This window comes from Acomys russatus, chromosome 8, assembly GCF_903995435.1.
Source record: "Acomys russatus chromosome 8, mAcoRus1.1, whole genome shotgun sequence".
Taxonomy (NCBI): domain Eukaryota; kingdom Metazoa; phylum Chordata; class Mammalia; order Rodentia; family Muridae; genus Acomys; species Acomys russatus.
Genome location: NC_067144.1, coordinates 1,778,925 through 1,806,146, shown reverse-complemented (window position 1 = coordinate 1,806,146; position 27,222 = coordinate 1,778,925). Strand labels below are relative to the sequence as shown.

Below are 27,222 nucleotides of genomic sequence, written 5' to 3'. Positions count from 1 at the left end.
AATGAAATTTTTAAGTAAATGGATGAAATGTAAAAAGGAACGATACTGCATAAGGTTGTATAGACCCAGACAGGGAAAAAACCAAAAAAACAACCATGTTCTGTATCATGTGTGGACCCTGTCTTGAAGACTTTGTTTGTTTAGTTTGGAGTGCATGTGGTAGCCAGGGGCTGGAAATGGGCAACAGGAGGACGGAGAAGCGGGAGAGAAGAGTAGGACGTAGGCAACATGAAAGGAGGAGGAGGAGGAGGACATCAGCAGAAAGGGGATGACGGGTCCTAGGGGTAGAGAAATGGTTGACCAAAACGAAGGCTGTGTTAAAAGGCCACACAGAGTGCTACGGTTTTGCAACCCAATTAAAAAATATAATTAGAAAGTACAGTAGAATGCATCATATAAAAGAGAACAATGGGGAAGGTTAAATATTTAGGTAGGAATGAGGGTTAGAAGGCTAGTGTGGGACAGCCAAAACCACGGGTGTATGAAGACACTGTATAGAGACCCATTTGTTTATCAACTATACGACTGTAATGGGGGTGGAGGCTGCACACAGGGACCGTACATGTGTGGACCATGCTGCCCAGAAGACATAAGTTCTTAAACAAAAATCTGAGTCCTCGCCACAAGATGCCTCCCTATTGGTTTTTAGTCAAGAGGCCCTAGAGGTCCCCAAAACAACATAGGCTATTGCCAGTGTTCTTGATCTGCACACTTTATTTGTAACACACAGAGAAATCGAGTTGTAACTGGCCAAATTTTTTTTTTTCCTTGCTTGCTAACTTCCATAGTGTTGAAGGTGCTAGGCAGGCTTCCATCTTACCCAGTCACGGACTCCACATGCTGCAATACTGACCTACCAGGCAGGACGGGCACATTGGCACAACACTGGCACGGCTGTTACAATATCACAGCCTTCTACCTGGATTTGAGGCCTTCTCCTTAGGAGGCCGTTTAAGCCCATTACTATAAACCTGGGCCGTAGGCTCTACTTGGAGGTGCTGTAGGCACAATACATTTTAGCTGAAGGCCACAGAGAGATCCATTTCAAACTGACTTAGCATCTTCTTTCTGGCTGGGTAGCTTTCATTGTGCCAGAAGTTGCAATGCAGGCTGCTGAGAAAGAGAAGGCATCAGTGGTCTCACCCAGAGCCGGACCTTGCGTGCTTCATGTAGTATCAGCCAGCCAGGCCATACATGCAATGGAGGCATGAGTGTTCTGGAATAACCCGCAACCTTTTGCATTTGACTTGAGGCTTGCACCACAGGATGGAATGCATGCCTGACACAGTAAAGCCTGTGCCTACAGAGGTCATAGCCCCTGGGGTGGAACTTGCTATTGTTGGTTTACTAAATGGACATGTTGGCAAATTGGCTTTTAAATCTTTGTGTTTGTACCCATAGACCTGGGTTGCTCTCAACCTTGGTCAGAAAAGCTTTTTGCTGTGGGTAGTAGTTGGTGCAGAGAGGCATAACTGGGCAAAGTACTGAGAAGATGTGCCTGAGTGCTCAGCCCCAGGGGAACATCTGTGTTTTGTTCTCTTTTCTGAGTATGGCCTCAGGGGCTGGACTTGACCGGATATGCAGAGGGAATGGTGGAGAAAAGACAGACAGGCACGTAGAAAAGCTTGGATCAGGGGACCTGAGCTCTCTGGTGGCGAAACCAAAGCCTCCCCAAAGCTCAGTGTGTTTATTATGTGTACAGTCAAGCAGGGAGGCAGGGGGTTGTTGCATGCGGGTGACTCAGGGAGGCAGGTTGAGATACAGGAGCATCCTATTAATGGACAAATTTAAGGGATAAAATTCCGTTGTCCATTTGTAAATTTTCATTATCTGTTCATTGGCTAATGTCTAGGTTGCTTCCACTTCTTTGCAATCGTGAATAGAATAATAATAAATATGCACGTGCAAGTATTTCTATGTCAATGTTTTGAAGAGTCTCAAGTATGGTATAGCTGGGTAATGTAGTAGATCTTCTTTTAATTATTTAAAAAAACTCCATACCGATTTCAATAATGGTTGGACTAGTTTGTACTCTTGCCAGCAGTAAATAAGGAAGGATTCCTCTTTCCTCACATTTTCTTAAGGATGTTTGTAGTGGATGTAAACATGTTTTTGTTTTGATCCCAAGTTTGGGATGTGTGAGGGTGTGCAGTGTTTTTCCACTGAAAACAGACTTGCGAGAGAACAGGTGATGTTTGTCCTCTTATGGGGGCATGGTCTTTGCTAACTGATAAACATCCTAGCACAGACTCCGAGGGATCTATATATGAACCCAAAACGAGAGGCGGGGCTTGTTTTGGTCTTGGCTGTTCATCACTCTACTTTGAGATGCTCCTAGAGAGAGCAGCTCCGGTGAACGCCTCAAGGTTCCAGGTTCTGGCTGCTGCTCCGGATTCCAGCGGCTGTGGTTGCAGTCACTTTTGTTGAATTGCTGGTTTGCTGTTTAAGGGGTCTGCTGAAGTCCTGCTGACTATGCTAGTGGAATCGTTCCAAGGAACTGAGTCTGAAAAGGTCCACTTCTCCTGTTTCGTTAACCGCTTTTCTCTCCTATCTAGGGCAGGTGGGCTGGAAGGGAGGTGTAAGCATTGAAGAACCCTAAGTAAGGTAAAGTAGGTTTGGAGAAGTTCAAAGCCTGCAGGTGGTTGGACACTGTTTTTAGTATTGACTTGTAATTTCTGTTGCCTGTTTGACAACTATCCTCATTTTATTATCCATTTCTTGATAGGCAGTTTAGTTCCATTTGTTTATTCTTGAGGCTATTTCTTGTGCTATGGGAATTCTTTCAGAAAACTATTTGTCTAGACCTTTATCAGCAAGTATATTCTCCAATACTTCCCTCCAGCAATTTCTGCTTTCAAATTTAGGCTTCTGATTCACTTTACATGGATCTTTAAAAAAAAGAAAAAACAAAGTGAAAGGCATGGATCAGATTTCATTCTTCTTCAAGAGAATACCTGATTTTTTGCCAGTACTTTTTGTTGAATAGGCTTTCTTTTTTTCTAGTACATTTTTTTTTTTACACCTTTGTCCAAAATTAGGTGTCAATAGTTGTTTATTTTCAGGTCTTTTGTTCTATTCCATTGGTCCACTTTTCTGTTTCTATAGAAACATTTAAAGTTTTCTGAGATTTTATTTATTCATTATTTTATGTGCATGAGTGTTTGCCTGAATGTTTGTGTGTGTAACACATATGTACAATGACCATGGAAGCCAGAAGATGCTCTTGGGCCCCTGTGACTGAAGTTGCATACAGTTGTGAGTGTTTGTGTAGGTTCTGGGAAACGAAGAGCTGTCACTGCTTTGAATCACTGGGCCATCTCTTCAGCCCTGGGCCAAATGTTGTAAGGTGTGGCTTGAGGGTGTCAAGGGTCTACTGTTGGCAGAATGGTCAGAGCAGAATGCTCTACCAGTTGACGACTGAGCTACATGGTGGCAGAATTACAGGAGTTAGCCAAGTAGGCTACGGGATTTTAAGAGACATGCTGGGTGCTACAAAAACTTGGAGACCAAGATAATAGTCTGTTACCACAGAGTAGAGAGAATGTAGGCTGCACAGATAAGGTTGTAGAAGTGCAACTAGTGGGCTGGAGAGATGGCTCAGAGGTGAAGGGCGCCGCCTGCTCCTCCGGAGGTCCTGAGTTCAACTCCCAGCAACCACGTGGTGGCTCACAACCATCTATAATGAGATCTGGTGCCCTCTTCTGGCATGCAGGGGTACAGGCAGGCAAAACAATGTATACATAATAAATAAATATTTAAAAAAAAAAAAAAAAAAAAAGAAGTCCAACTAGTATGAGAAAGTTCCTATGAAGTCTTTTTTTTTAAACCCTCCATAGTGTATGTCTTTTTAACATGTTTTTATTTAAATCTAGCTAATATCACAAAGTTCTTGCTACACGATTCGGAAATTGTTTATGTCCTGGCAAGACATACTTAAATATTCTTTTGTGAGTTTGTTTTATTTTGTTCTTACTGTATGGATTAAGCCATTTCAAAATTCACAACCCTCTGTCTCTACCTTCTAAGTTCCAGGAAATGTGCATTGCCAGGCTTGGCTAATTAAATATTCTTCTTTATTTAGAAAGACTTGTAGATAGTTTGGATCTAGAGTGGCCTTTACCTGAGCATCCTGTTGCTGTGTGACATCTGACAACAAAGCAGGGAAGGACTGTAGTTAACGTACTAAACTTAATGCAAAACCAAACCCAGAAATGAATTTTCTCGTTTTAAAAGTGAAATTAATGTCATATTTTATCTTTAGAACTAACATATCACCCAAAGTACATAAACATAAATGAATTAGTAAAAGAAGAAACTGTAGTGTTAGGGGTCCTCCATTTTCATGGTCTCTAATACCAATCATGCTGGAGAGTTTTTATGTCGACGTGACACAAGGTATAGTTATCTGAAGAAAAAAGAGTCTTAACTGAGAAAATGCCTCCACAATATTAGCCTGAGGTGAGGTCTGCAGGGCATTCTCTTCACTGATGGTGATAGGGAGGGCACAGCCCCTTTCGGACGGCGCTGTGCCTGTCTGGTGCCCCTAGGTGCTGTGAAAAAGCAGCAAGCAAGCCAAGAGAAACAAGTGAGGAAGTGGCTCGAGCTCCAGGCTCCTGGTGAGCGCCTACCTTGGCTTCCCTCTTTGATGGATTGTAAGCTGTGAGCTGAAATAACCCCTCTCTTCCACAAGTTGTTGTTGTTGTTTTGTTTTGTTTTGCCATGATGTTTTATCAGAGTGATAGAAACCCTAAGACACCAATAGTATGTCAAAAACTGTGGTCATAGGCTCCTGCCTACAATTTATGACAGACTTTCTCTGGTATTATAAAATCATGGTTTCTTAGCTGTAGATTCTAAGATTCCTTTTCATTGTTTTACAGATTCTTTTGTTTTTGTTTTTGTTTTGGAGAAAGAGACTATGTAGACCAGACTGGATTCAAACTTACAGAGATCTACTGCCTCTGCCTTGCGTTCTGGGATTATAGGTATATGTCAGCACAACAGTACACTGTTCGTTCTTACTCTTTGGATATTGATGTGTAAGAAAGGAAGATCACTTAATGCTAGTTTCTAGCTTGTCCTACACATTTAGGGGACTGAATGCCTCTTCTCTGTGATTTCAAAGTTTGTGTTGGACCTAAGAGTCGCCTCAGGATGTTGGGAGTAGCTGAGAGGGCTGAGGGAGGTATCACACATGTCTGGCAGCTGGGATCCTCTCCTCTCTCCAGGGAAACACCAACAGATGTTAACAATTCGGAGTCTGCAACCAGCATGCCAGATTGCTGGCTCTGCAGACATCACGCTCCTGGTACTCAGACTCCACTGGTCTCTCTCACCTTGGGATGGGACCCCCCTGTATGTTCCTACTGTCCATCTGGTCCCCTACCTGGGGATGGGTGGAACCGTTGGCCTGAGGCTGGGCCCCTGTCCCTGGTATTCACAAGCTGTCCAGGGAAGATGGGAGGAGTCTAGGGTTGGGATGCTGGGGCCATGCTTTCCTGGAACCTGGGAGTCTTCAGGTGCTGGGAGCCAAGGACCCTGTGTGTCTCCTGGACCCGGGAGCCATCCACTGAGGGCGGGTTGGTGGGGGAGGGGCTAGAACTAGCAACCTGAGCTTCCAGGATGCTTCCTTTCATCTGGGAAACAATGTTGGCATTTTGGAGTCAGAGCCAGATTGCTCACCTTACCCAGAGCCTCTTATCTTCTGCTGCTCAGATACCCCACGCCCAGTGCGCCTCCCGTAGCTGGTGGCGGCTCAGGCTTCTTGTGGGTCTCCTACCTAGTAAGAGAAGTAGGGACTGTAGCATGGACTCTGTTGCCTGCTTTGTGATCACTTCTTCCTGTCAGGGCTGTGGCCAGGCTACAGGGGAAGAAGACAAGCTCAGTCCTAATGTGACTTCATGGGCCGTGTTGTGTAGGTAGGGGGCCTCCCCCTTTTCTGAGGAATAGGGGAGGGGAGAGGGAGGGAGGGTGGGAGGGATGGGGCTACAATTGCGATGTAAAGCAAATAAATAAAGTAATTAATTAAAAAAAGACTTAAACTGACATAGACGTAAACTGATGTTCAGGAGAAAAGCTTACATTTTAATTTTATTTTTATATGTGACCCAGACTCACAGGAATAAGGGTCCTGAATGTCATGGTGTTGAGCAGAAGGTCTTTCAGCTGGTGACTTATTACAAGAACGCTCATTAAGAAGTTCAGCGTCATGTATGCTATTTGCGCAGAGGACAGGCCATGGTCAGCAAAGAGCTAAATCAGCCAGTGTGGGCAGAAAATACAGGATAGCTCGGACACGGCTGCCTTGGGACTGATAACTACAGCCCCAGAGAGCTAGAGAGAGAAAGCTGTTTCCCAGGAACCAAACCATAGCTCCTTGAAGGCCCTGGTACTAGCCCCAGCCCGGACTTGCCAAGACCGCCCCTGGGAAGGGACACAGAACTAGTGCTCCTTTTGTCTTTTCACCGAGGCCCCTGGGTGGCTGGGTCAGTCTGGCTTCCAGCAACATGTGCATTAGAAGCACTACAAGAGCAAGGGACCTCAAAAAGCTGTTCGCTGTTCGCTTTTGTATGCTAAAGTAGACAGAGAGAGGAATTCTGTAGACATAAGAACACCAGAAGGATTTTTTTGTAGGATATTGGGGGAAACTAGAAAGAGGAAGATTAGTTTAGCAAGGCTTGTTAACATAGACTTTTCTCAGCCTTGGCCTCCCAGTAATGAGGATAAGAATGTTACTCTTCTCCTGTAAGAGGACATCCCACAGGGGAAGGGACAAGGTCAAAATATCCTCTAATGCCTTTCTTTGCTCAAAATAGTCCTTACAACAAAGTAGGCATTATCTGGCAAGAATATTCTACTTCGTGTACTACCAGAGACACATCATGCCCGATCACTGCTGTTATAATAATTTTTAAATTAAAAGATAGTAAATATTTCCCATTTAAAATGTTTTATATAATATACTTTATCATTTCCTTCCCGAACTCCTCCTGTATCTTTGCCATCTCCTGCCCATCCAATTTCATGTTCTTTCTCTTATAACCAAAACAAAACAAAAGTCAAAACAAGAAACAAAAAACTCACTAAGACAAAAAAAAAAACCAACCAAAATAAAACAAAAAGATCTCATACACACACACAGAGAGAGAGAGAGAGAGAGAGAGAGAGAGAGAGAGAGAGGGAGGGAGGAGGGTGGTGGAGAGAAACAAAAACGACAAAAACAACAACAACAAATCCATTTTATGTTGGACAGCTATTCCTGGATATAGGGCTGTTCTTGGGTGTGGTTGATATACCTAGTGTCACTCCACTGTGGAAAATGGATTTTCTTCTTTCCCAGCAGGTAACAATTGCAGATACCTTCCTGATTAAGAGAAGGGCTTTGTGTTCACTTCCTCTTCTCCCTACTGAGGTTGTCCTGTTTGTATGTAGATCCCTGCGCGCGTCAGTTCTGCTGTGTCCGGAAGCTGCTGTTTCCTTGGAGTCATCTGCCATCTCTGTTTCAAAAACTTTTCACCTTCTCTTCTGCATGCATCCCCGAGCCTTAAAGGGAGGGTGTTTGATAAAGGTGTTCCATTTAAGGCTGAGTGTTCTAAAGACTCTCCCTCTGTCCATAGTCTCTCTCTCTCTCTCTCTCTCTCTCTCTCTCTCTCTCTCTCTCTGTGTGTGTGTGTGTGTGTGTGTGTGTGTGTTTGTGTGTGTGTGTGTGTGTGTGTGTGTGTGTGTGTGTTTGTGTGTGTGTGTTTGTGTCTCTCTCTCTCTCTCTGTGTTTGTGTGTGTGTGTTTGTGTGTGTGTATGTGTATGTATGTGTGTGTTTGTGTGTGTGTGTCTCTCTCACTCTGTGTGTGTGTTTGTGTGTGTATGTGTGTGTGTGTTTGTGTGTGTGTGTGTGTATGTGTGTGTGTGTGTGTGTGTGTTAATTACTCTAAGAAGAACTTCTCTAATGATGGCTGAGAGGGGCACTGATCTATGAGGCTTTAGCAATGTCATTAAGAGTCATTTTATTGCTATGTTTTATTTTATTGCTATGTTCCCTTATCAGCTTTGGCTTTCCCCTAGGCCCATGAACTATCTAGTTTCAGGTTTTTTGGACATGTTAGCCATTTCAGTTATGGGTTCCATCTGATGAAGCAGGCCTTAAATCCAATCAAAATGTGACTGGGAAAAGAGGATAAGCATGATCATAATATAGTATATGAAAATTTTTTGTTTCATTTTGAAAAAGTTGGCTAGTCACTCCCATAACATTTGTCCTACTGTAGCTGGAGTGTATCTTACCGATAGGTCACTGCTGTAGTTCAAAGGGTTTGTACCTGTGTGCACCTGATGACTACTTGTCTTCTCCAGCAACATGCAAAGTACCTTTGAGAACCATGACACTAGTCAGTAGAGAAGCTTCTGGTTGGGCAACACCTCAAATCTCCATGGTGGATGATATGAGTAAGTTGTGTCTTCAGCAATATGGCCTTGGCATCAGTCTATGAAGAATAACCAACAGCCAATGTCCTTGAAAATACCCTGTGATGTTTGTTTGCCTCATCCGGATGGTTGTTTTTAGCTCCGTCCGCTTACCATTGAGAATTGTGTGCTAAGTGAATCACATTTGATTGTGTAAATGTACCACACTTTCACTATCCAGCCATCAGTTGATGAATAGGTAGGCCGTTTCCAGTTTCTGGCTATTGGTAAAAGAGCAGCAGCGAGCATGGATGAGCAGGTGTCCCTGTGGTAGGATGGAGAGTCTTTTGGGTATGTGTCCGAGACTGGTGTAACCGGATGTTAGGGCAGTTCCCACAATGCCAAAGCAGTCTGCACTCCCACTGTCTCCTTTGCCTGTGCCCTCGTCATCATGTGCTGTCGTCTGGTTTATTGATCTTGGCCACTCTCACTGGTGTAACATGAAATCTAAGAGTAGTTTTAATTTCCATTTCTCCAGTGGCCTAGGATGTTGAACTTTTTTATAGGTGTTTCTCAGTCATTTCTACTTCATCTTTTGAGAGTATTCATCATGGACTCTCTGGCTTTCAGAATCTCTTCCAGAAATGCAGGTGTTACACAGATGGTCCTGCTACATTAAAGCTCCTGTTATGTTAATGCCAGCTCTCTACTCCAGAGTGTGTCCTTCCTAGTGGCTATTGCACCATTCCCCTGAGTATATTTTTGAAAACATTGTCTTTAAAGAAAACATGCCAATATTTTTATTCAGATCTCCTTATGTTCAAAGAGAATTAGTCAGATTGATTGTTCCATTTACAAAGCTCATCATGACACATTTGTGTTCCCTAAAAGAAATTGATTAGTGCCCCTACTCAGATCTAGCCAATGGAAAGCACATTCTCCACAGTTGTGTGGAGAGCGGGGACTGACTCTGACATGAACTCTGGTGCCCCATATTTGACCACTTCCCCTTGGTGGGGAGGCCTGGTGGCACTCAGAGAAAAGATAAGCAGGCCACCAACATGAGACCTGATAGACTGTGACCATATGGTGGGGAGGAGGTCTCATTCTGTCACAGACCTAGGGGAGGAGAATAGGGTGAAAGAGGGAAGAAGGGATGGACAGGAGGATACAAGTGAGGGGATAACAATTTAGATGTAATCTGAATAAATCAATTAAATAAAAAATAAATGAATGAAAAATCATGAAATCTTGGCATATTATGTCTTTATGTATAGCTTTCTGAGGAATTCTGTAAATGTTAGTATTTCATGAAAAGTGCTTTTTGTTATGTAAGATACTACATGGAAAACAGCAACAACAAAGAAAGAAATAAAAAGTTTAAGAACAGAAAACTGTTATTATGTTACATTGCCATTGTTTTGCTGTTCTGTGTGTGGTGTTGTTGAACTTTGTAGCCCTGCATCATTCTCTTATGAGAAAGTCTGCATTGTAAAACACAATATCTTGCTAGTACCTGGTTCCTAATTTATCTCCTTTTCTCTGTTGGGAAAAATAAGTACTCTGCAGTCTGTCTCATAGTTTAGAATGCTGTAACCTTATATAGATTTCCAGGTCTCTCTCTCTCTCTCTCTCTCTCTCTCTCTCTCTCTCTCTCTCTCTCTCTCTCACACACACACACACACACACACACACACACACACACACAAAGCCACACACACGCACACATACCATCCATATATATATATATTTTTTTTTTTCTTTTTTCCCCACTGAGATCTGGAGAAATAGCAAAGATTAAATAGGTCAGTTCCAATTTGACAGACTCCTTTACAATAGCTTACTAATGCTGAAGATATTTGCACCCAGGGTACCAGAATCTTCACTGTTACAGAGCAAAACAGTGAAATATTTTTTTTAAACAGTGAAATATTGAATTCTCTTCTTTTTCTACAGTGCCTCCAAAGCCATTACATCTGCAGAATCCACCTTTATCCCATACACTGCAAGTCCCCAGGCTTAAAGCTTTACCTCACGCAAAACCAAGGATGGAGGAGTCTAATCCGGCCCCTGCTTCCTGTGCCTCAAAAGGAAAACCCAGTAAAGTATCGGATCTCATCAGTCACTTTGAAGGAGGAGGCAGGTAAGAGCACTCCCGGAGCGTGGGGAGGAAAGAAAGACTGTCTCTGAAAGTCGTAGTAACTTATAAGTACATTTTAAAAACGAGTTACTTGATCTTGCCCTAGGCGGCGTTAACACTTACTGTGTATGGCTATGCTGTGTCTCATTTCCTGTGTCTGTGTGTGTGTCGCTCTGGGCTACAGCTTGTAGCAGTGCTGCAGTCAGAGACATCTGGCTTTGTAGAAAAGCCTCAAGTCATCTATGGCTCCGTTCTTCACACTCTACAAGGACCTGAGTCCTGTGGATTCTTGCCGGCCTGGGCCTCTCTAGTTTTTCTGGTCCATTTCATATAACAAGAGGCCTCTATACGAATGCAATCTGTTTCCCTCTTCCCTCTTGGTATGTTACAAAGAGATGTCATTACTAAACACAATATTCATAGTAAATACCCACTTCATTCTCAGAAAGATAATTTTATATTCCTTAGTTCTACTGTGTGGGCAAAATGTGTTTTTTTCATGTAAAGATAAAAACCAAATCCATATATAAGTTCCTTTGCTGTATATACTGCCTAAATTGGTTTACCTTAGAATTTCTATCGCTGACTTAAGGCGATTTGTTTTTTAAAAGTGTACCAAAATTTTTGTTTATGTCACTGGAAATCTAAAAAAGAGTATATGTATATGATTTCACTTGCACGCACAGAGCCAAATATTTCATTCATTCAGATGTGATACTGAGAGAATTTCCCATTCATGAATCCTTTTTAAAATTTGTTTATTTTACTATTTTATCTCTGTGGATATTTTATGCATACCATTACATGAACTTTTCAATTTCATTATTATGTATGTAATGATACTGTAGCTAGGAATATTTTGGGATGTCTTGGAAAGCATGAGCAAGCATGAAACTACAGTGTCGTTCATTCAAAATTCAAAATGTGAGTATAAACCAGCGGGGGGCACAGGCATAATCACAACACTTGGTGGGGTGTGCTGAAGCCGGGGATCAAGAGTTTGGAGAGCCTGGGCCTCCTTCTAAGACTCCTCAAAAATGAGAAACTAAAATGTAATGTGCTTACTAAAGTACAATTGCCAGTTCTAGAGGAAAGTGTTTAAAAGGCTGCCTTCTTATTTCTTTGCTGAACATTCGTGGGCTCTTCTCCTGTAATTTCGGAATGCTTTTGGTAGCTGCAATTGTAGCAATAGTTAAAGCAGTGATTAAATTCCATTCCGGTTTTCTTCTTCTCAGAGTTGATTGATTCAAAAACAGAAAAGAGATCCTTCCAGTTTACAGATTCTGCAGCCACTGCCATGATTACAGATTATAAGGAGGGCTGGAACGGGAGCCTGACATGAGTGCTCTCACACTGGGCTCAGGGAGGCCTCAAAGGACTCAGTACTCCAAAGGCTATGTGGAAATTGTCACTCGGGTCTGAGCGCTCTGGCGACTGGGAGGGAGCAGCTCACTCTGGGCAGGCGAAAGCACGGTGCCATCAGGGTTAGGGCGGCTGTCACATCCTCACACCAGGACAGCTAGCCCTAAAAGGTTCTGCAGAGTAGGTTGACATTGCATCCACTTTACTCTAGGATAATGTCCACAAGCCTGCAGGCTGCGGCTGGTTTTCAGTTTTGACCTCTGTTGGTCACAACCTGATACTTCGTAGAACAAAAGGAGGTGACCGTGTTCTGAGTAAGTGCAGAAATAGGCCAGGAGACCACTGAGGGCCACATATCACTGCTGTTAGGGACCTCAGGTGACGATCAGTGACCTGGCTCAACAAGAGAAATACTTGAGTCCCTGAAACTCAAGGTAGGAGAGAACAGCTCCCCAAAATTGTCCCCTGACTTCCATAGCTCTCCTCTCTCTCCCTCCCTCTCTCCCTCCCTCTCTCCCTCCCTCTCTCCAACACACACATATTAAATGTAGTAAAAACTTTTAAAGAATGAGCATATACAGAGGGAGGGGGTCCCCCTCAGTCACAGTCATAGGGGAGGGGAGTAGGGGGAAAGCGGGAGGGAGGGAAGAATGAGAGGATACAAGGGATGGGGTAACAATTTAGATGTAATATGAATAAATTAATAAAATAAAACAAATAAAGAACCAGCTGAGGATCATAGTTTGACTTGGGTGACAGTAATACTGTTCTGTGAAGTAAAATTATTTGTTTCTTTTGGTTTTCAAGAGTTTCTTTGTATAGCCCTGTAGACCAGGCTGGCCTTGAACTCACAGAGATTCTCCCACATCTGCCTCCTGAGTGCTGGGATTAAAGGTGTGCGCCACCACCTCCAGCAAAGTACACTCTTTTCTTAGCCTAGAAAAACTTTATGATTTTAAAAATAACATTTTTCTACAGACAAGAGCACTGGGCTTTCCCGAGCACGTGACCCCACTACACACACACACACACACACACACACACACACACACACACACACACACACACACACACACACAGCAGGATTCTCCTGGGAGCTAGTTTAAGGACTGCTCTCCCTACCCACCCACACCCCTCCAGCTTGTTTCTTCTAGTGCACGTGGACCTTTGACATCACTAACTACAGTAAATTGCTAGCCGTTTTCCATGGTGTTCCTGTAGAACACTACAGAAAGCAGGCAGCTTGGCTTATCTTTGAGGATTTTTTTTGGACAGAATATCCAGGCTCAAGATTCATTATGTGTAGAAGTCAAATAACAACAGTAGAATGTGCCACATTTATTTATATTCATTGCTTCCAACATTTTACATATAAGCATTTCTCCATCTGAAATATTTTTCTCTTCTCTTACTACTGTGGTTATGGTGTTGGACTTAAACCAGTTTTCTTCTTCTTCTTCTTCTTCTTCTTCTTCTTCTTCTTCTTCTTCTTCTTCTTCTTCTCCTTCTTCTTCCTTTTTTACTTTGGTGCTACCATCTCTTTTTCCACTCTTCAGTTCACAGTCGTCATGGCTGAGTAAGGGTTAGGATGAAGGAAGAAGGTTGTCACCTTCTCAGTATTTTATGAAGTATATTGCCTTGGCCCACTCCTCCACCCAGCACCAGAGTTCTACCTGTATGGAAGATGGTAATCAGTCTTGGATTTTTGTACCTTCTTTTTGTTGGCAGCTTATTTACCTACTCTTCATTGTATCCAAAAAGGAACAGAGATGGTGATGGGATTTAGAGCCAGACTTCATGATTGGACTCTGGGTGTGCCACCTGCTACCCAGGTGACATTGGCTATAGGACCGAAACTTCACATGTATAGGTTCATCTGTTTATGGGCCCCTGCTTTAGGAATTGTTGTAAGGATAAAACACAGTGACCAGAGTAAAAAGGCTTAGAGTAGCTTTAGGCTCCTAGCGGATACTTCATAAATGTTGTCTGCTGTGTAATTGTCATAGGATCATCAATCAGATAGTCCACAGTACATCTGTTGAACGCTTTGCTCACATCAAGCTAAGTTATAGGAATAAACTAGGAACAAGATGCCATTCGCAAGCTTATAGAGTTCTAGTCTGTTTGAATTTCTTATTTACATCTTATAGATTTCCCAGATTATAACTTGGAGTTCTCTGTTCCCTACCCTCAACATTGAGTTATTGGGTAAAGCTGGGCAAATGCTGCACAAAGGCATGTAGCTATGTCCTGGGAGTGAGGTTCTATTGTGCTGTTAGTACTCCCAATATTGAATAGAGTATCAACAGTAATAAGCCCTTTAAAGACAAATTAAAGAAGACTAGAAAACATGGTGGAGTGTGCTACTTCAATAGGCCAAGCAAGCAAAGGTTCACAGAAGGCCTGAGTGACAGGAAGGATGCAGTCAGTGTCCTGAGTGACAGAGAGGATGCAGTCAGTCAGTGTCCTGAGTGACAGGGAAGATGCACTCTGTCTGTGTCCTGAGTGACAGGGAGGATGCACTCTTTCAGTGTCCTGAGTGACAGGGAGGATGCACTCAGTCAGTGTCCTGAGTGACAGGGAGGATGCAGTCTGTCAGTGTCCTGAGTGACAGGGAGGATGCACTCTGTCAGTGTCCTGAGTGACAGAGAGGACGCACTCTGTCAGTGTCCTGAGTGACAGAGAGGACGCACTCAGTCAGTGTCCTGAGTGACAGGGAGGATGCACTCAGTCAGTGTCCTGAGTGACAGGGAGGATGCAGTCAGTCAGTGTCCTGAGTGACAGAGAGGATGCACTCTGTCAGTGTCCTGAGTGACAGAGAGGACGCACTCTGTCCGTGTCATTGCATGTGGCAGGACCACAGTTAGGGGAGATGTCCTGGGCGGTGGGCGACGTGGGAGCTGGAGAAGACAGAGTCTTACTGATGTCATGGACACGTTAGCAAACTCTTGCAGGTATAAAAATCCAATTTGTGAGGACCAAGTTGGAGAGATCAAGAGGGAAATCAAAGAAAACCATTGGGGATAAGTTGGCAGCTACCGCAGCATGTATAATAAAGTTTGTTTAAATGTTTCTACTTTGAAAATAAAAGTAACTCGGCTTTATAGCCAGTTTAAAAACTAGGAATTCCTATTCATATTTTTTAAATTAAGAAATAAAGATCCTGGGGCTGGAGAGATGGCTCAGTGGTTAAGAGCATCAGTTGCTCTTCCAGAGGTCCAAGGTTCAATTCCAAGTACCCACCCACATGGCAGCTCACAACTGTTGCTAACTCTAATTCGAGAGGATTCGACACCCTTACACAGACATAAATGCAGGCAAAACACCAATGCACACGAAATAAAAATAAATAATTAAAAAAAATAAAGATCCTGGGAAAAGCCAGTCTCATTAAGTGCAAATATTGCTTTCTTTACGTCTGCCGAGTACTGTGTTACTAAACTATCGCGGAGCCACTCCAGCAGGAAATGATCAGTCTGCTTTGGGGCATGAGCTGTCACCCTTCCCATAGAAACACTTGTTTACATGTGACCTGTGTTCAAAAATTCTGTTTCCAAAGCAATCATGGGTAGACATGATGTCTCTTTTCACCTGGCATTGACTTGTCTTCATTCTAAACTTTTCATGCAGATTTTTCTGCTTGTATTTTATCTTACAGTGCTTTGTCGAATTACATTGATTCGCAAAAAGATTCTACTGTGAACCTAAGTACTCCCCAAGCTCCAGGACAGCGTGGATTAACCTCCTCGCCGCCCCAAAAATTCCTATCCCAGCACTCTCCACAGAAGCAGGAGAATGATACAGACCAGACTCGGGGCCAACACTGCTGTTTGGCCAATGGAGTGGTGCCAGCACAGAAGCACGCGGCGTGTGAGGATGAGAGAGAGACAGCGCAGAACCACGCGGCGAGCGAGGATGAGAGAGCGACCGCACAGAAGCACGCGGCGTGTGAGCATGAGAGAGAGACAGCAGGGAAGCACGCAGCGTGTGAGCATGAGAGAGAGGCTGCTCTGAGCCCAGAGACTTCCATCCAAACCGCCGAAACCTCTCTTGATACACACTTGGTGAACGGAGAAAGAAATGAGACCGCCGTAGGTTCTGTATCGCCCGTAACCAATAGCCATGATGAAGATGCTCCTGACAGCAACTGCAGGACTCCCGGTGCTGACGTAGGGCCTCCTTCAAAAGGAGGAGAGCCAGGGATGGAACCTGACCTACAAGAGAGGGAAAATGGAGAGAGCACCATGGAGCTGGATAAGGTGGAGCAGCGCCATGACGTGAAGGTAAAGAACAGACTGCCTCACGCAGGGGAAGCACTGCCCAGGGTGTTGCTGCTCTTCCACGGCACTGGTGAGACGCTTGAATCAGGGTACCCACTCCAGCAGCTGGAGCTCTGGGAGCTCCTGGGTTTTACGCCCTTTCAGAGGCGTTTCCCTTATTCTTCTTTTGATTGTTCTGTGATTTCTTTTTTGTTTGTTTTGTTTTTGTTTTGTTTTGTTTTCAAGACAAGGTCTCTCTGTGTAGTCTTGGCTGCCCTGGACTCGCTTTGTAGACCAGGCTGGCCTCGAACTCACAGCGATCTGCCTGCCTCTGCCTCCCGAGTGCTGGGATTAAAGGCATGTGCCACCATGCCTGGCTGTTCTGTGATTTCTTAAAGCGTGGTTGTGTTGTACAAAGAGCACAGCACCCATGCCCTATTCACTTGGGAGGTTCTTTGTGGCTCTAAATGTTGGTTCTATAGGCCAGACTTGTTTTCCTGGGGCAACAAACCACAAGACTAAATAGGAGCATGCAGGAAGTTCTGTCGGCCACGACCAGGGGTATCACACTAGGCAGGGTGGGGCTGTGGGAAACTGCACCAGCACCGTGAAGTGGAAGTAAGGCTGAGACCGATTTCACCCCAGGTGGAGGGAGCTCTGCCTCATGTGTTGCTTTTCAGAAGGTTTCCTAGCATCTGTGCAATAAATAGTTCAGCCTCTTGGGGACGCTCGGTAGAGCTGAGTTCACATGAAACAGGGAATTTTGCTAGATGTACTTTGTTGTACTTTTTAGGAAATACTTTTTAAAATGACAAGGTCGAATATTATTGATCAAACAGAACCAGAAAATCTTGAGACTGTTTCTGACTCATCCTTTAACTAACTCAGGATGCTTTGGTCTTGTTTACATCAGAATTTTACTTAGCGACTTTTTTAAGCGTGGTTGTCATGCCATACTCTGGACTTCTTATAGCAAAGGTGTCATGTAAGTTTCATTCTGAAACATTTGTTTGTTTGTTTGCTTTTGAGACAGGGTTTCTCTGTGTAGCCTTGGCTGCCCTGGAACTCACTCTGTAGACCAGGCTGGACTCCAACTCACAGAGATCTGCCTGTCTATTCCTCCCAAGTGCTGGGATTAAAGGCGTGGGCCACCACACCCTGCTGAATTTCCCTAGTCTTTAACATTCTGTGTATAACTCTAAAACCAAGTTTGAAATTTCTATTGCTTGGTCTTTCTCACTGATTATATTAAATAAAATTAAAACTTTGACAATTGTAGGAACGTTAGCGAATAGATAAGCCAAATCTTAAATCTACTTACAATAATTTATGCTTCTATGCCCTAGCATAGGCAGACACTCATAAGCAAAGGGCCAATTCTAAAACATTAGCGTGACTGTCTGGTGGTTGAATTTAGAACTTTAACTGAAGTGCAATCAACAGAGATTATAATTTTCAGCAAATGGGTGAGAGAAAGTGACTCATGCTTTATAGCACTGTCTGAAACAGCAAAGAAACACAGCACTGCAAAAGGAATCTTCTCGGGCTTCATCAGCGGACTAACGCTTAGTGTTTTCTTACTTGAGCTATAGTGAGAGGAAGAGATGGTTAGAAGCAAGGCTCTCTCACAGTGGAGACGGCACACAGCAGCTGGGATGCCCTCGGGGTTAGACGGTGGCTCCTGCAGTCAGTGGCGCTCCTCTGCATAGGGAAGGGATATAAATGTCCCTGGTCATGGAGCCCTTCTGTGATAACACAGTGATTCTATGGAGCTACATGTGATCAAGTCCCATAATAACCTTCAGATCAACCACTGCTTCCTTAACTTCCTAATGTGACGGACTTTTAAGATATAATGGAATATTCTGAAGTTCATCATGCACAGCACTGAAAACTAATTACTGTCTTTAAGTGGATAAAGAGAGTTAGATAAGAGTTTCAAAGCCGGGCAGTGGTGGCACATGCCTTTAATCCCAGCACTCAGGAGGCAGAGGCAGGTGGATCTCTGAGTTCAAGGCCAGCCTGTGCTCCAAAGTGAGCCCAGTACACCCAAGGCTACACAGAGAAACCCTGTCTTGAAAAACCAAGAAAAAAGAAAAAAGAAAAAAAGAGTTTCAAGTAAATCTCATTTAAACCAATATTCAACCATTTTCCTGAGTGCTTTTTTGGAAGTTCTCCTGGTTCGCACAGCAACCTGCATACCCTTGATGAATGAACAGCCCTCCTCTGTCCAGAAAGGAAGTCCTCCTCTGTCCAGAAAGGAAGTCCTCTTATTTCTGAGCACAAAGCTTCTGAAGGAAGGACGCCCACGGAGCAGTGAGGCAGGGAGGAACACCTCAAAACTAAAAATGACAATAAGCTTAAATCATAAGCATTTTGGTACGCCTTTAGTCACCAGGTGATACTTTGAGGAAAGAAACATCCTAATAACTCTGAGAATCCTGGAGAGTTTATCTCATGAAGCTCCTGAGTGATTTTCATTTATGTGACTTTGTAGATGACCAGCACGTATCTGTTAAAGTGCATGTACTTAAGAAATGGCAACTATTTGTAATTAAATTCATTCTAAAACATACTACACACATAGCTTTTGTCTCATTACAGAATATGCTTAATTTAGTTTTAAGCATTTATGAAAACTAAACGTCTTCACTCCAGACAGGAATTATAATACTGCAGCCTTGTGATATCCTTGGCACATGTGCCTATTGGGCTGAACAAGCTGCCTTCCCCTCCCCGTAACTGAGTCACAGCGTTTTCCTCCCACAGCAGCGCAGCAGCATCTGACTGACTCCAAGCTTCTGCTGCTGTAGTCATGACCTAGCTGTTTACAGGGTAGGCCCAGGGGACAGCGCTTCCCCATCTGGAAGGGACCTTGTGAGTTACTTTTCTCACCACTGTGACAAAGACTCTACCAAAAACAATCTAAGAGAAGGAAGACGGTCCACTTCAGTCCGGGAAGCCTGGAAACAGGCCATGGTGCACAGTAACCAGGAAGTAGATAAACGCTGTCACTCCACGGCACCCTCCTTTGTTACTCAGCCTGGGAGCTCAGCACTGGAATGGTGCATTCGTACCAGGGTGGCTCCGCCCACTTCAGTCAAACCTTTTTGGAAACATATTCCTAGACACAGCCAGAGATGTGTTCCCTTGGGGTTCTAAACTCAGACAGGCTGGCAATCAAGATTAAATATCAAACCAGCATCTTCCCATATGACATCCAAACATATCACTTTAAATCATGACATTCCACCCTTAGCCCAAACATCTTGTTTTTATCTTATAATGCAAAATGCATTTAGCCCATCTTAAATACTCCATAATTATAGTCTTTAACTATCACAAGAATGGATGTTTTATATTCGAGATTTACGTTCAGTTCTATATTGTAAGCGAAGTATAAGTGGGTAGAGTGGTGGGTAGGTTTTTTTAGAGTAAAATTTTATGTAGATGTCAATATTATTTTAAAAATACACTTAAATTTATAATAGGTGCCAAGAATATAGCAGAAGATGGATGGACTTTATTTGGAGGAAAAGTATATATTAAAATGCACCATAACTAGAATATTTTGTGTTAAAGGATTCTGTTTTATCAGCAGATAATTTGTGTCTATTCAGTCTGTGTTCTTTGCATATCAAAGTCTTATTTTTGTTGCATAGAAAGATAAGAGGAAACTATTAAACTACGTAGTAATAGTTACATAAAATCTTTTACGACTGAAATTGATACAGTAACTTTGTAACTGTGTGACCCAGCCCCTTCAACTAAGTATTTTTGTTGTATGGACATGACCTGCAAAGCAAGAATAAAAATTGTCCCTGCTTTATAGCTAAAAAGATGAATCAAGGGTTAAGCATGGTGGCCCATGAGTTTAATCCCAGCTGTCCGAAAGTCAGGGCAGTCATGTCTGTGTGAGTTCACAGCCAGCTTGTTATACATGATGGGTTCAGGACAGCCAGAGCTACATAAAGAAACTGTCTCAGAAAAACAAAGATGAGTCAAATTACGAAAACTATGACTATGTTTGGCATGTAACACAAAATCAGCAACTAACTGTTTGTAGTTCTTTGATGTCGTTATTGTGTCAAGTAACCTAAACCAACGCTCCAACAATCCACTCCTCATCCTCACCGCAAGATACCTAGTAACTATTCTAAGGATGTGTGTGTAAGCGACTAAACTGGCTGCCAGCGAGCTCTCCTGACGTGTTTGTCAGCTTGGCAAGGCTGGACACCTAATATGCGAGGTGCTCAGTGCTACGTGAGCAGAACCTTTGCTGAGCACCGCTGCCCCCCATTGGGCTCTGCAGAGCATAACCACATGTGTTCATACTTGGCCAGGTTCAGCTCAGGTACTATTTCTTCTGAGCATCCTATTTAAGGCACCACGGACCTATGACCTCCATGATGACCTCATCGCATCTTAATATTAAGACAGTGATGCGACCAGTTGGGGTATTTGATGGCCCGTGAAACATACTTTATTAGAGCAAAAAAATCTGCTGAATAATTTTTCAAATAACGTGAGGGACCTGGAGAGCTGAGGAAGCAAAGGGACTTGAGTTCAGACTCCCCAGAACCCATGAGTGGATGTGATGACCAGCCATAATCCCGCACACAGGAAGACAGATGCTGGATCCCTGGAGCAAGCTGGCTGGGGAGGCTAGCTCTGTGGAGGTACCCTGGAGCAAGCTGGCTGAGGAGCTAGCCCTGGCAAGGTAGTCTAGGCTTGACTGGGAATGGGATTGAGAAAGATTCCCAACATTGGCCTGCAGAGATGGCTCAGAGGTTATGAGCACTGGCTCTTCTTCCAAAGGTCCTGAGTTCAATTCCTAACAACCACATGGTGGCTCACAACCATCCATAATGAATCTGGTGCCCTCTTTGGGCATATAGACACACATGCGGGCAGAGTACTGTATAAATAGTAAATAAATCTTAAAAAAAAAAAAAAAAGATTGCCAACATCAACACACAAGTTTATAGACTTGCTGCATACACATGAAAGGAAGTAAAATATATTGTTATATCTAGATGTAAACCATACAGACGAGTGTAAGTCAAAAGGTACATCATCACTATAGATAAAATTAAAAGAACTACTAACACTAGAAATAATGTGGATGTGTCACAAAGGGAGTTAGCTGAGTGACAAGCAGAATATCACAGACCCGGTTAGGGTGCTTGCACCTCATCCTTGGCATCTGGATACCACAGGCCTGGTTAGGGTGATGCACCTCATCCTTGGTATCCGGATACCACAGGTCCGGTTAGGGTGATTGCACCTCATCCTTGGTATCAGGATCTGGACAAAGCCCAAAAGAGGAGAGAAGTTTAACAGCAGGGGCAAAGTAGAACTGAGGCATGATGGGAATATCCTGCCCCTAGATTGTGGTAGTATTTACATGGTTATGTAAATTTCTCAAACTCCACAAGGGGTGCATTTTACTGTCAGAAAAGTGTCTCAGTAGATCTGACTTTAGTGTCGTGTTAGTGCGGGCCAGCATTCCTTGTAGGTATAAAGGATAATATGCTTCCATTTTTTCTTCTGAAGCATATTAATATGTGCAAAAGCAAAGTTTTAGAGAGATTCCTCATGCAGCAATATATGAGGAAAGTGACAGTCAAAGGAACTTGGATTCAGAGGGTATAGACACTCTTGACTGGCCTGAGCTTGAAATAAGAGTTGCAGAACGGGGTGGCTGTGAGGTAAACTTAGAAGACGAATGCTGAAAACTTCATTTTTTATCTTAAAGATTATAATGAAGTTGCATTACTCCCTCTCCTTCCCTCCCGCCAAGCCTTCCCATATACCCCTCCCCACATTCCTCAAATTCATGGCCTTTTTCTCTTCACTAATTGTCATTGCATGTATGTGTGTATGCTTGTGCATATGTGTGTAATGTAATATATATGTTATGTATAATTTATTTATTCCTTTAAATGTATGCGTGCTTCCAGATATGACCATTTGTAGGACTTAGTTGTCCAGATTTAATGGACAATAGCCAGATAGCTGGAAAGGATGCTACCAGGATGGGAGAGTTTATAGTTTGATGATCAGGCAGAGGTTCTTGAAAAATATAACTCTGATATCTTGTCAAAGTCATGATAGTTGCAAAATAGCTACGCATTTTATCAGCAATATTTTGTTGAATTCTGGGATTCTCATTGGAGCACTACAGCTGATTAAAGGACTTAGAGACCTAACAAGGAAAAAAAATCCTATCGTTATGAAATTAGTAAAGTTATTCAAGTAAATTTAAAGGTTAAATGAATATATTTATTTAAGGAGGAAACAGTAAAAGTTGAGTTTAGTTAAAGATAATATGAGAGCTGGATTGCCGGTGCACACCTTTAGTCTCAGCACTTGGGAGGTAGAGACAGGCAGATCTCTGTGAGTTCATGCTCAGCCTGATCTACAAAGCCTGGTTCTAGACCAGTCATGACTACACAGTGAGACCCTGTCCAAAAATAAAAAATAAATACATAGAGTATGAGAGAGGTGAGAGGGAGTATGGCTGAAACAAGATTGAAAGAAATTGATAGTTGCACCTTAGCACTGGACACCTGGAAATGCATCTTACTGTTTCTCGATTAAATAGTTATGATCATATATTTCATATAATATATTTTTTAATATAATTTATTTACTTTTATTGTATTGCGTTGGTGTTTTGCCTGCATGTATGTCTGTGTGAGGGTATCAGATCTTGGGGTTACAGATAGTTGTGAGCTGCCATGTGGTGCTGGGAATTGAACCCGGGTCCTTTGGAAGAGCAGTCAGTGCTCTTAACCGCTGAGCCATCTCTCCAGCCCCCATCATATAATATATTTTTAAAGGCAAAATGTTTCTTACATGAGTTAATAAATATGACAGTGTTGTATTGTGTGTAAGAAGTGGGTAAGAGCAAATAAAGTACTGGGTGCTGAGGAAGACAAAATGTGAGAAAAGGGGTAAACAGCACTGTTGGCAGGTGCAGGTGTTACAGCATCAGTGTTGCCAGGTGCAGGCGTTACAGCAGTGTTGCCAGGTGCAGGCGTTACAGCAGTGTTGCCAGGTGCACGAGTTACAGCAGCCGTGTTGCCAGGTACAGGCGTTACAGCAGTGTTGTCCAGTGCAGGTGTTACAGCAGTGTTGGCAGGTGCAGGTGTTACCACAGTGTTGGTAGGTGCGGTGTTAACAGCAGCAGTGTTGTCCGGTGCAGGTGTTACAGCAGTGTTGTCAGGTGCAGGTGTTACAGTAGCAGTGTTGCCAGGTGCAGGCATTACAGCAGCTGCAGTTCAGGTCTGATTGATCACCCAGGGCTTCTTTGCCTTACTACTCCTGAAACACTCTGATTGAGCTTTCTGCTAAAGAAAAATGTCTAAGCTTCCTCTTCTTATATGCAAATATCTGTTTGATTTTTTTTTTTTTTCTAGGAGACTAATGAGCAGAAACTTTACAAAATAGCCAGTGAACTCCTGCTTACAGAAAGAGCTTATGTCAGCCGGCTCAACCTCTTAGATCAGGTAACATTTGTGGTTATCTGTCATTCTATCCCAGGTGCTTAAGCATTTCAGGAACTGCAGTCCAGTCCTGACTGGTTTGAGTAGTGAAAGGTACTTGCTTTAAGGAAATGCTCACAACTTCATTGATAAATTTGCTGAATATAAGACATTTGCGACTTATAAGAGTGTAGGTTTCTATAGATAAGTCACAGACTGGCTGTGTTCCATTATGTCAGAGATTGTTCTTCGCCATTGACCATTAATTGTGCTCTTGGAAGGTCATGTTAACCACTGCCACCTAAATAGGGCATCGGCGGTTACTCTAGTGTCTCTGTCTTACTTGATATGTCACACGGCATCATGCCATGGGGCTTTGGGAGCTCACTGCTCAACAACCCTGTTGTTATTTCTGTTCACTCATTGTCCAGACATTAAGTACCTGTTCTACTATGGGGACTAAGTTGCTTATCCACCCCCTTTTCAAGATACATAGAGTCTTTGGAGCAAGCATGGGCAATATCAGCAGACCGCCACACCATAGTTACCTTTCTGTTGCTGTGGTTCAAACCCTGACAAACGCAGCTTAAAGAGGGAAGGATTCGTTTTGACTCACAGTTCAAGGCAGGGTACAGTCCATCATGGCAGGAGGGCCAAGAGGGCAGGGGCTTGATGAAGCTGGTCACATTGTATTCACAGCGAGTGCTGCTGTCTATGTGGGCAGGCCTTCCCATCAGTCAGTGCAGTTAAGATAGTTGCCACAGCCATGCCCAGAGGCCCATGTGATTCCCTGACTCCTCAAGCTGACAATCAACACTAACCTTTATTCACAGCGAGAGCAATTTACAATTGCTATTAATGTCATTCAAAGCATAGTAAGTGAAAGGTATCACACTGTACATGTAAAAGATCTCTTCACATCCTGTAATTATTGTAATAGATGGGAAGGATAAATCCCTCCTCAACAGTTGGAAATTCTCTGGCATAGAAAAGTTCTGTTAGGACATTCTCCACAGTTGAGTGGAGAGTGGGGTATGACTTTCACACGTACTCTGATGCCTCATATTTGACCATGTCCTCTGGATGGGGAGACCTGGTGGCACTCGGAGGAAGGATAGCAGACTACCAAGAAGAGACTTGATACCCTATGAGCATATAAAGGGGGAGGAAGTCCCCCTCAGTCACAGTCATAGGGGAGGGGAGTAAGGGGAAAATGGGAGGATACAAGGGATGGGATAACCATTGAGATGTAACAAGAATAAATTAATTTAAAAAAAGAAAGAAAGAAAAGTTCTGTTAACTACATACCTTAACATCTTGTAGGGAAAAACTACATACATGCCATATAGGTGGGGGCCTAGTTTCAAATATAAACAAACCTCCCTAAGTCTCATTTAGAATTTTTCAAAATCAAACATACAGTTACTCCTACATTTCAAGGATTTGTTGCTTTCTTAAGCCATAAGCATCCCCATAAGTTCACAAGGCACTGATTGCAGTGCAGGCCAGCACAGTGGAAACTGGCCAGCCCACAAAACTAAAGTGACATTTGCTTTACTCTTTTATTCAGGTATTTTATTGCAAACTATTAGAAGAAGCAAACCGAGGCTCGTTTCCTGCAGAGATGGTGAATAAAATCTTTTCTAACATTTCATCAATAAATGCCTTCCATAGTAAATTCCTATTACCAGAGCTGGAAAGGCGAATGCAAGAATGGTAAGACGGAGAAAGAGGGCATCTGTGCCTACGACGTGCCGTCACGGGGCTGCTTCTTAACATTTAGAGTAGACAGATACGCCGCACACTGCTGCCGCTAGTATAGGTCCAAAGTGTCACATAGCAACTGTTGGTAGACACTGGGCAGCATCTTCAGCTTTGCTGAATAGGCTTTCACTCCTGGGCTCTCAGTGATGCTGTGACTGGTGAGGACAGGATTCCCGCATGATTGTGATCAGTGACTGGGGATCCCGTAGACTCTTTCTGAAACTCCTAAGCTCCTTTTGAAAGGTGTTGATTGCGAGCGTTAAGGCAGAGTGGTTCTAACAGAGTGGATGGCCCGGACTGACCTGCAGCTTTCTTCATTCTATAAGAAACCTTAATGACGTTTCTTATATTTCATACAGGGAAACGACTCCCAGAATTGGAGACATCCTGCAAAAGTTGGCGCCATTCCTCAAGATGTATGGGGAGTACGTGAAGGGATTTGATAATGCGGTGGAGCTGGTTAAAACTATGACAGAGCGTGTTCCCCAGTTCAAGTCGGTGACAGAAGAGATCCAGGTAGTAGGACACTTTTCCTCCTGCTCACAAGTTAATTTTTTTTTCTGACAAATTATATGCTTCAAGATCTGAAATTGAGATGTATTTTTTTTTTCTGAGAAACTTAGCCAAAATCCATTCTTTTCTAAATTCTGCAAAAATGTTATCTGCAGAGTTAAAGCAGTTAGTTATCGAGCACGGGCCACATACTACATGGAAGAAAATGCTCAGTGTGCATTGCTTTTAAATTTTTTATTGGTAGTTTTTTAAATTAAAATATACTTACAGCATTTCCCCCCCCCTCCTGTGACCCCCATTCTGCTGTATCTCTCTTTGCTCCCTCTCACGTCCATTGCCACTTTGCTAGCTGCCATTGTTACATATATATGAATACATATGTACATATGTATATATGTGTGGGTGTGTGTGTACGTATGTAAACACACACACACACACACACACACACACACACACACACACACACACACCCTGCTGAGTCCACCTCGTGTTATTGTCTATATATGTTTTTAAGGCTGGTACTGAAAAAACCAATTATGGGCTCACCCCTGGGAAAGACCAGTTCTCCTCTCTCAGCAGCCGTTGGTTACCTGGAAGTGAGCTCCATGGCGTCCCATGCTTCTACTTTAGCATGTCGATTGGTGTTGCCATTGTTCAAGTCTCGTTTAGGCAAGCTCTTGGTTACCTCCAAGATCTGAGTGCCTCTGTGACACCTGGGGGGACACCTACCATGCTGCTGGTCATTTCTGTGATTCATAGGCATCACACCTGGGTGGGATGGTTGAGTGCCACTCCATCCCAACCAATTTGCATAGCATCTCAAGTACCATGGAAGCTAGCCCACAGTGGGGAGGCCCTCAGGCCAGATCCCTCTTGACTCCCCTGAGTCCTGGTGTCCGAACTGTGCAGTACCTTCAGCAATACGGACCACCGTCAAGTTCTAGAAGGCAAGCAAAAGCAGCGGCAATAGACCATGAGGTTAGAGAGTCTCTCGGAGTCACCCAACCAAAACTTGAAAGGAGATTTCTTATGCCTGACACTGGAGACTGTTTAAAAATAGTATATGACTCTTGTGGGGAGCATTATCGCTCCAAGGGTCATAACTTCATTAAAACTATATGCATATATGTGTACATATATGTGTATTACATGTAGTTCTAGGGAAATGTAGAATGTATAATTCCTTATGAGTTTTTGAAACATCCTTAGCGTTACTAATCTCCCTTTAATTATATCTTGTCCCTTTCAGTTGGTACTTTTCCACTCTCCTGCTAAAGCCCCTCTTTCCCATTTGTC

The 27,222-nt window shown here is 43.2% G+C and overlaps 1 protein-coding gene across 1 annotated transcript in view; it reads left to right on the top strand.

Moving 5' to 3' along the window:
* The window catches only part of Fgd4 (FYVE, RhoGEF and PH domain containing 4), a 147,623-nt gene that overhangs the window by 83,965 nt on the left and 36,436 nt on the right, over positions 1 to 27,222 (top strand). The window contains exons 3-8 of the mRNA XM_051150591.1: positions 10,355 to 10,541; positions 15,559 to 15,790; positions 15,905 to 16,183; positions 23,584 to 23,673; positions 25,220 to 25,365; positions 25,773 to 25,929. Coding sequence (XP_051006548.1) covers positions 10,355 to 10,541; positions 15,559 to 15,790; positions 15,905 to 16,183; positions 23,584 to 23,673; positions 25,220 to 25,365; positions 25,773 to 25,929 — 1,091 coding nt within the window. The remainder of the gene's footprint in view (positions 1 to 10,354; positions 10,542 to 15,558; positions 15,791 to 15,904; positions 16,184 to 23,583; positions 23,674 to 25,219; positions 25,366 to 25,772; positions 25,930 to 27,222) is intronic.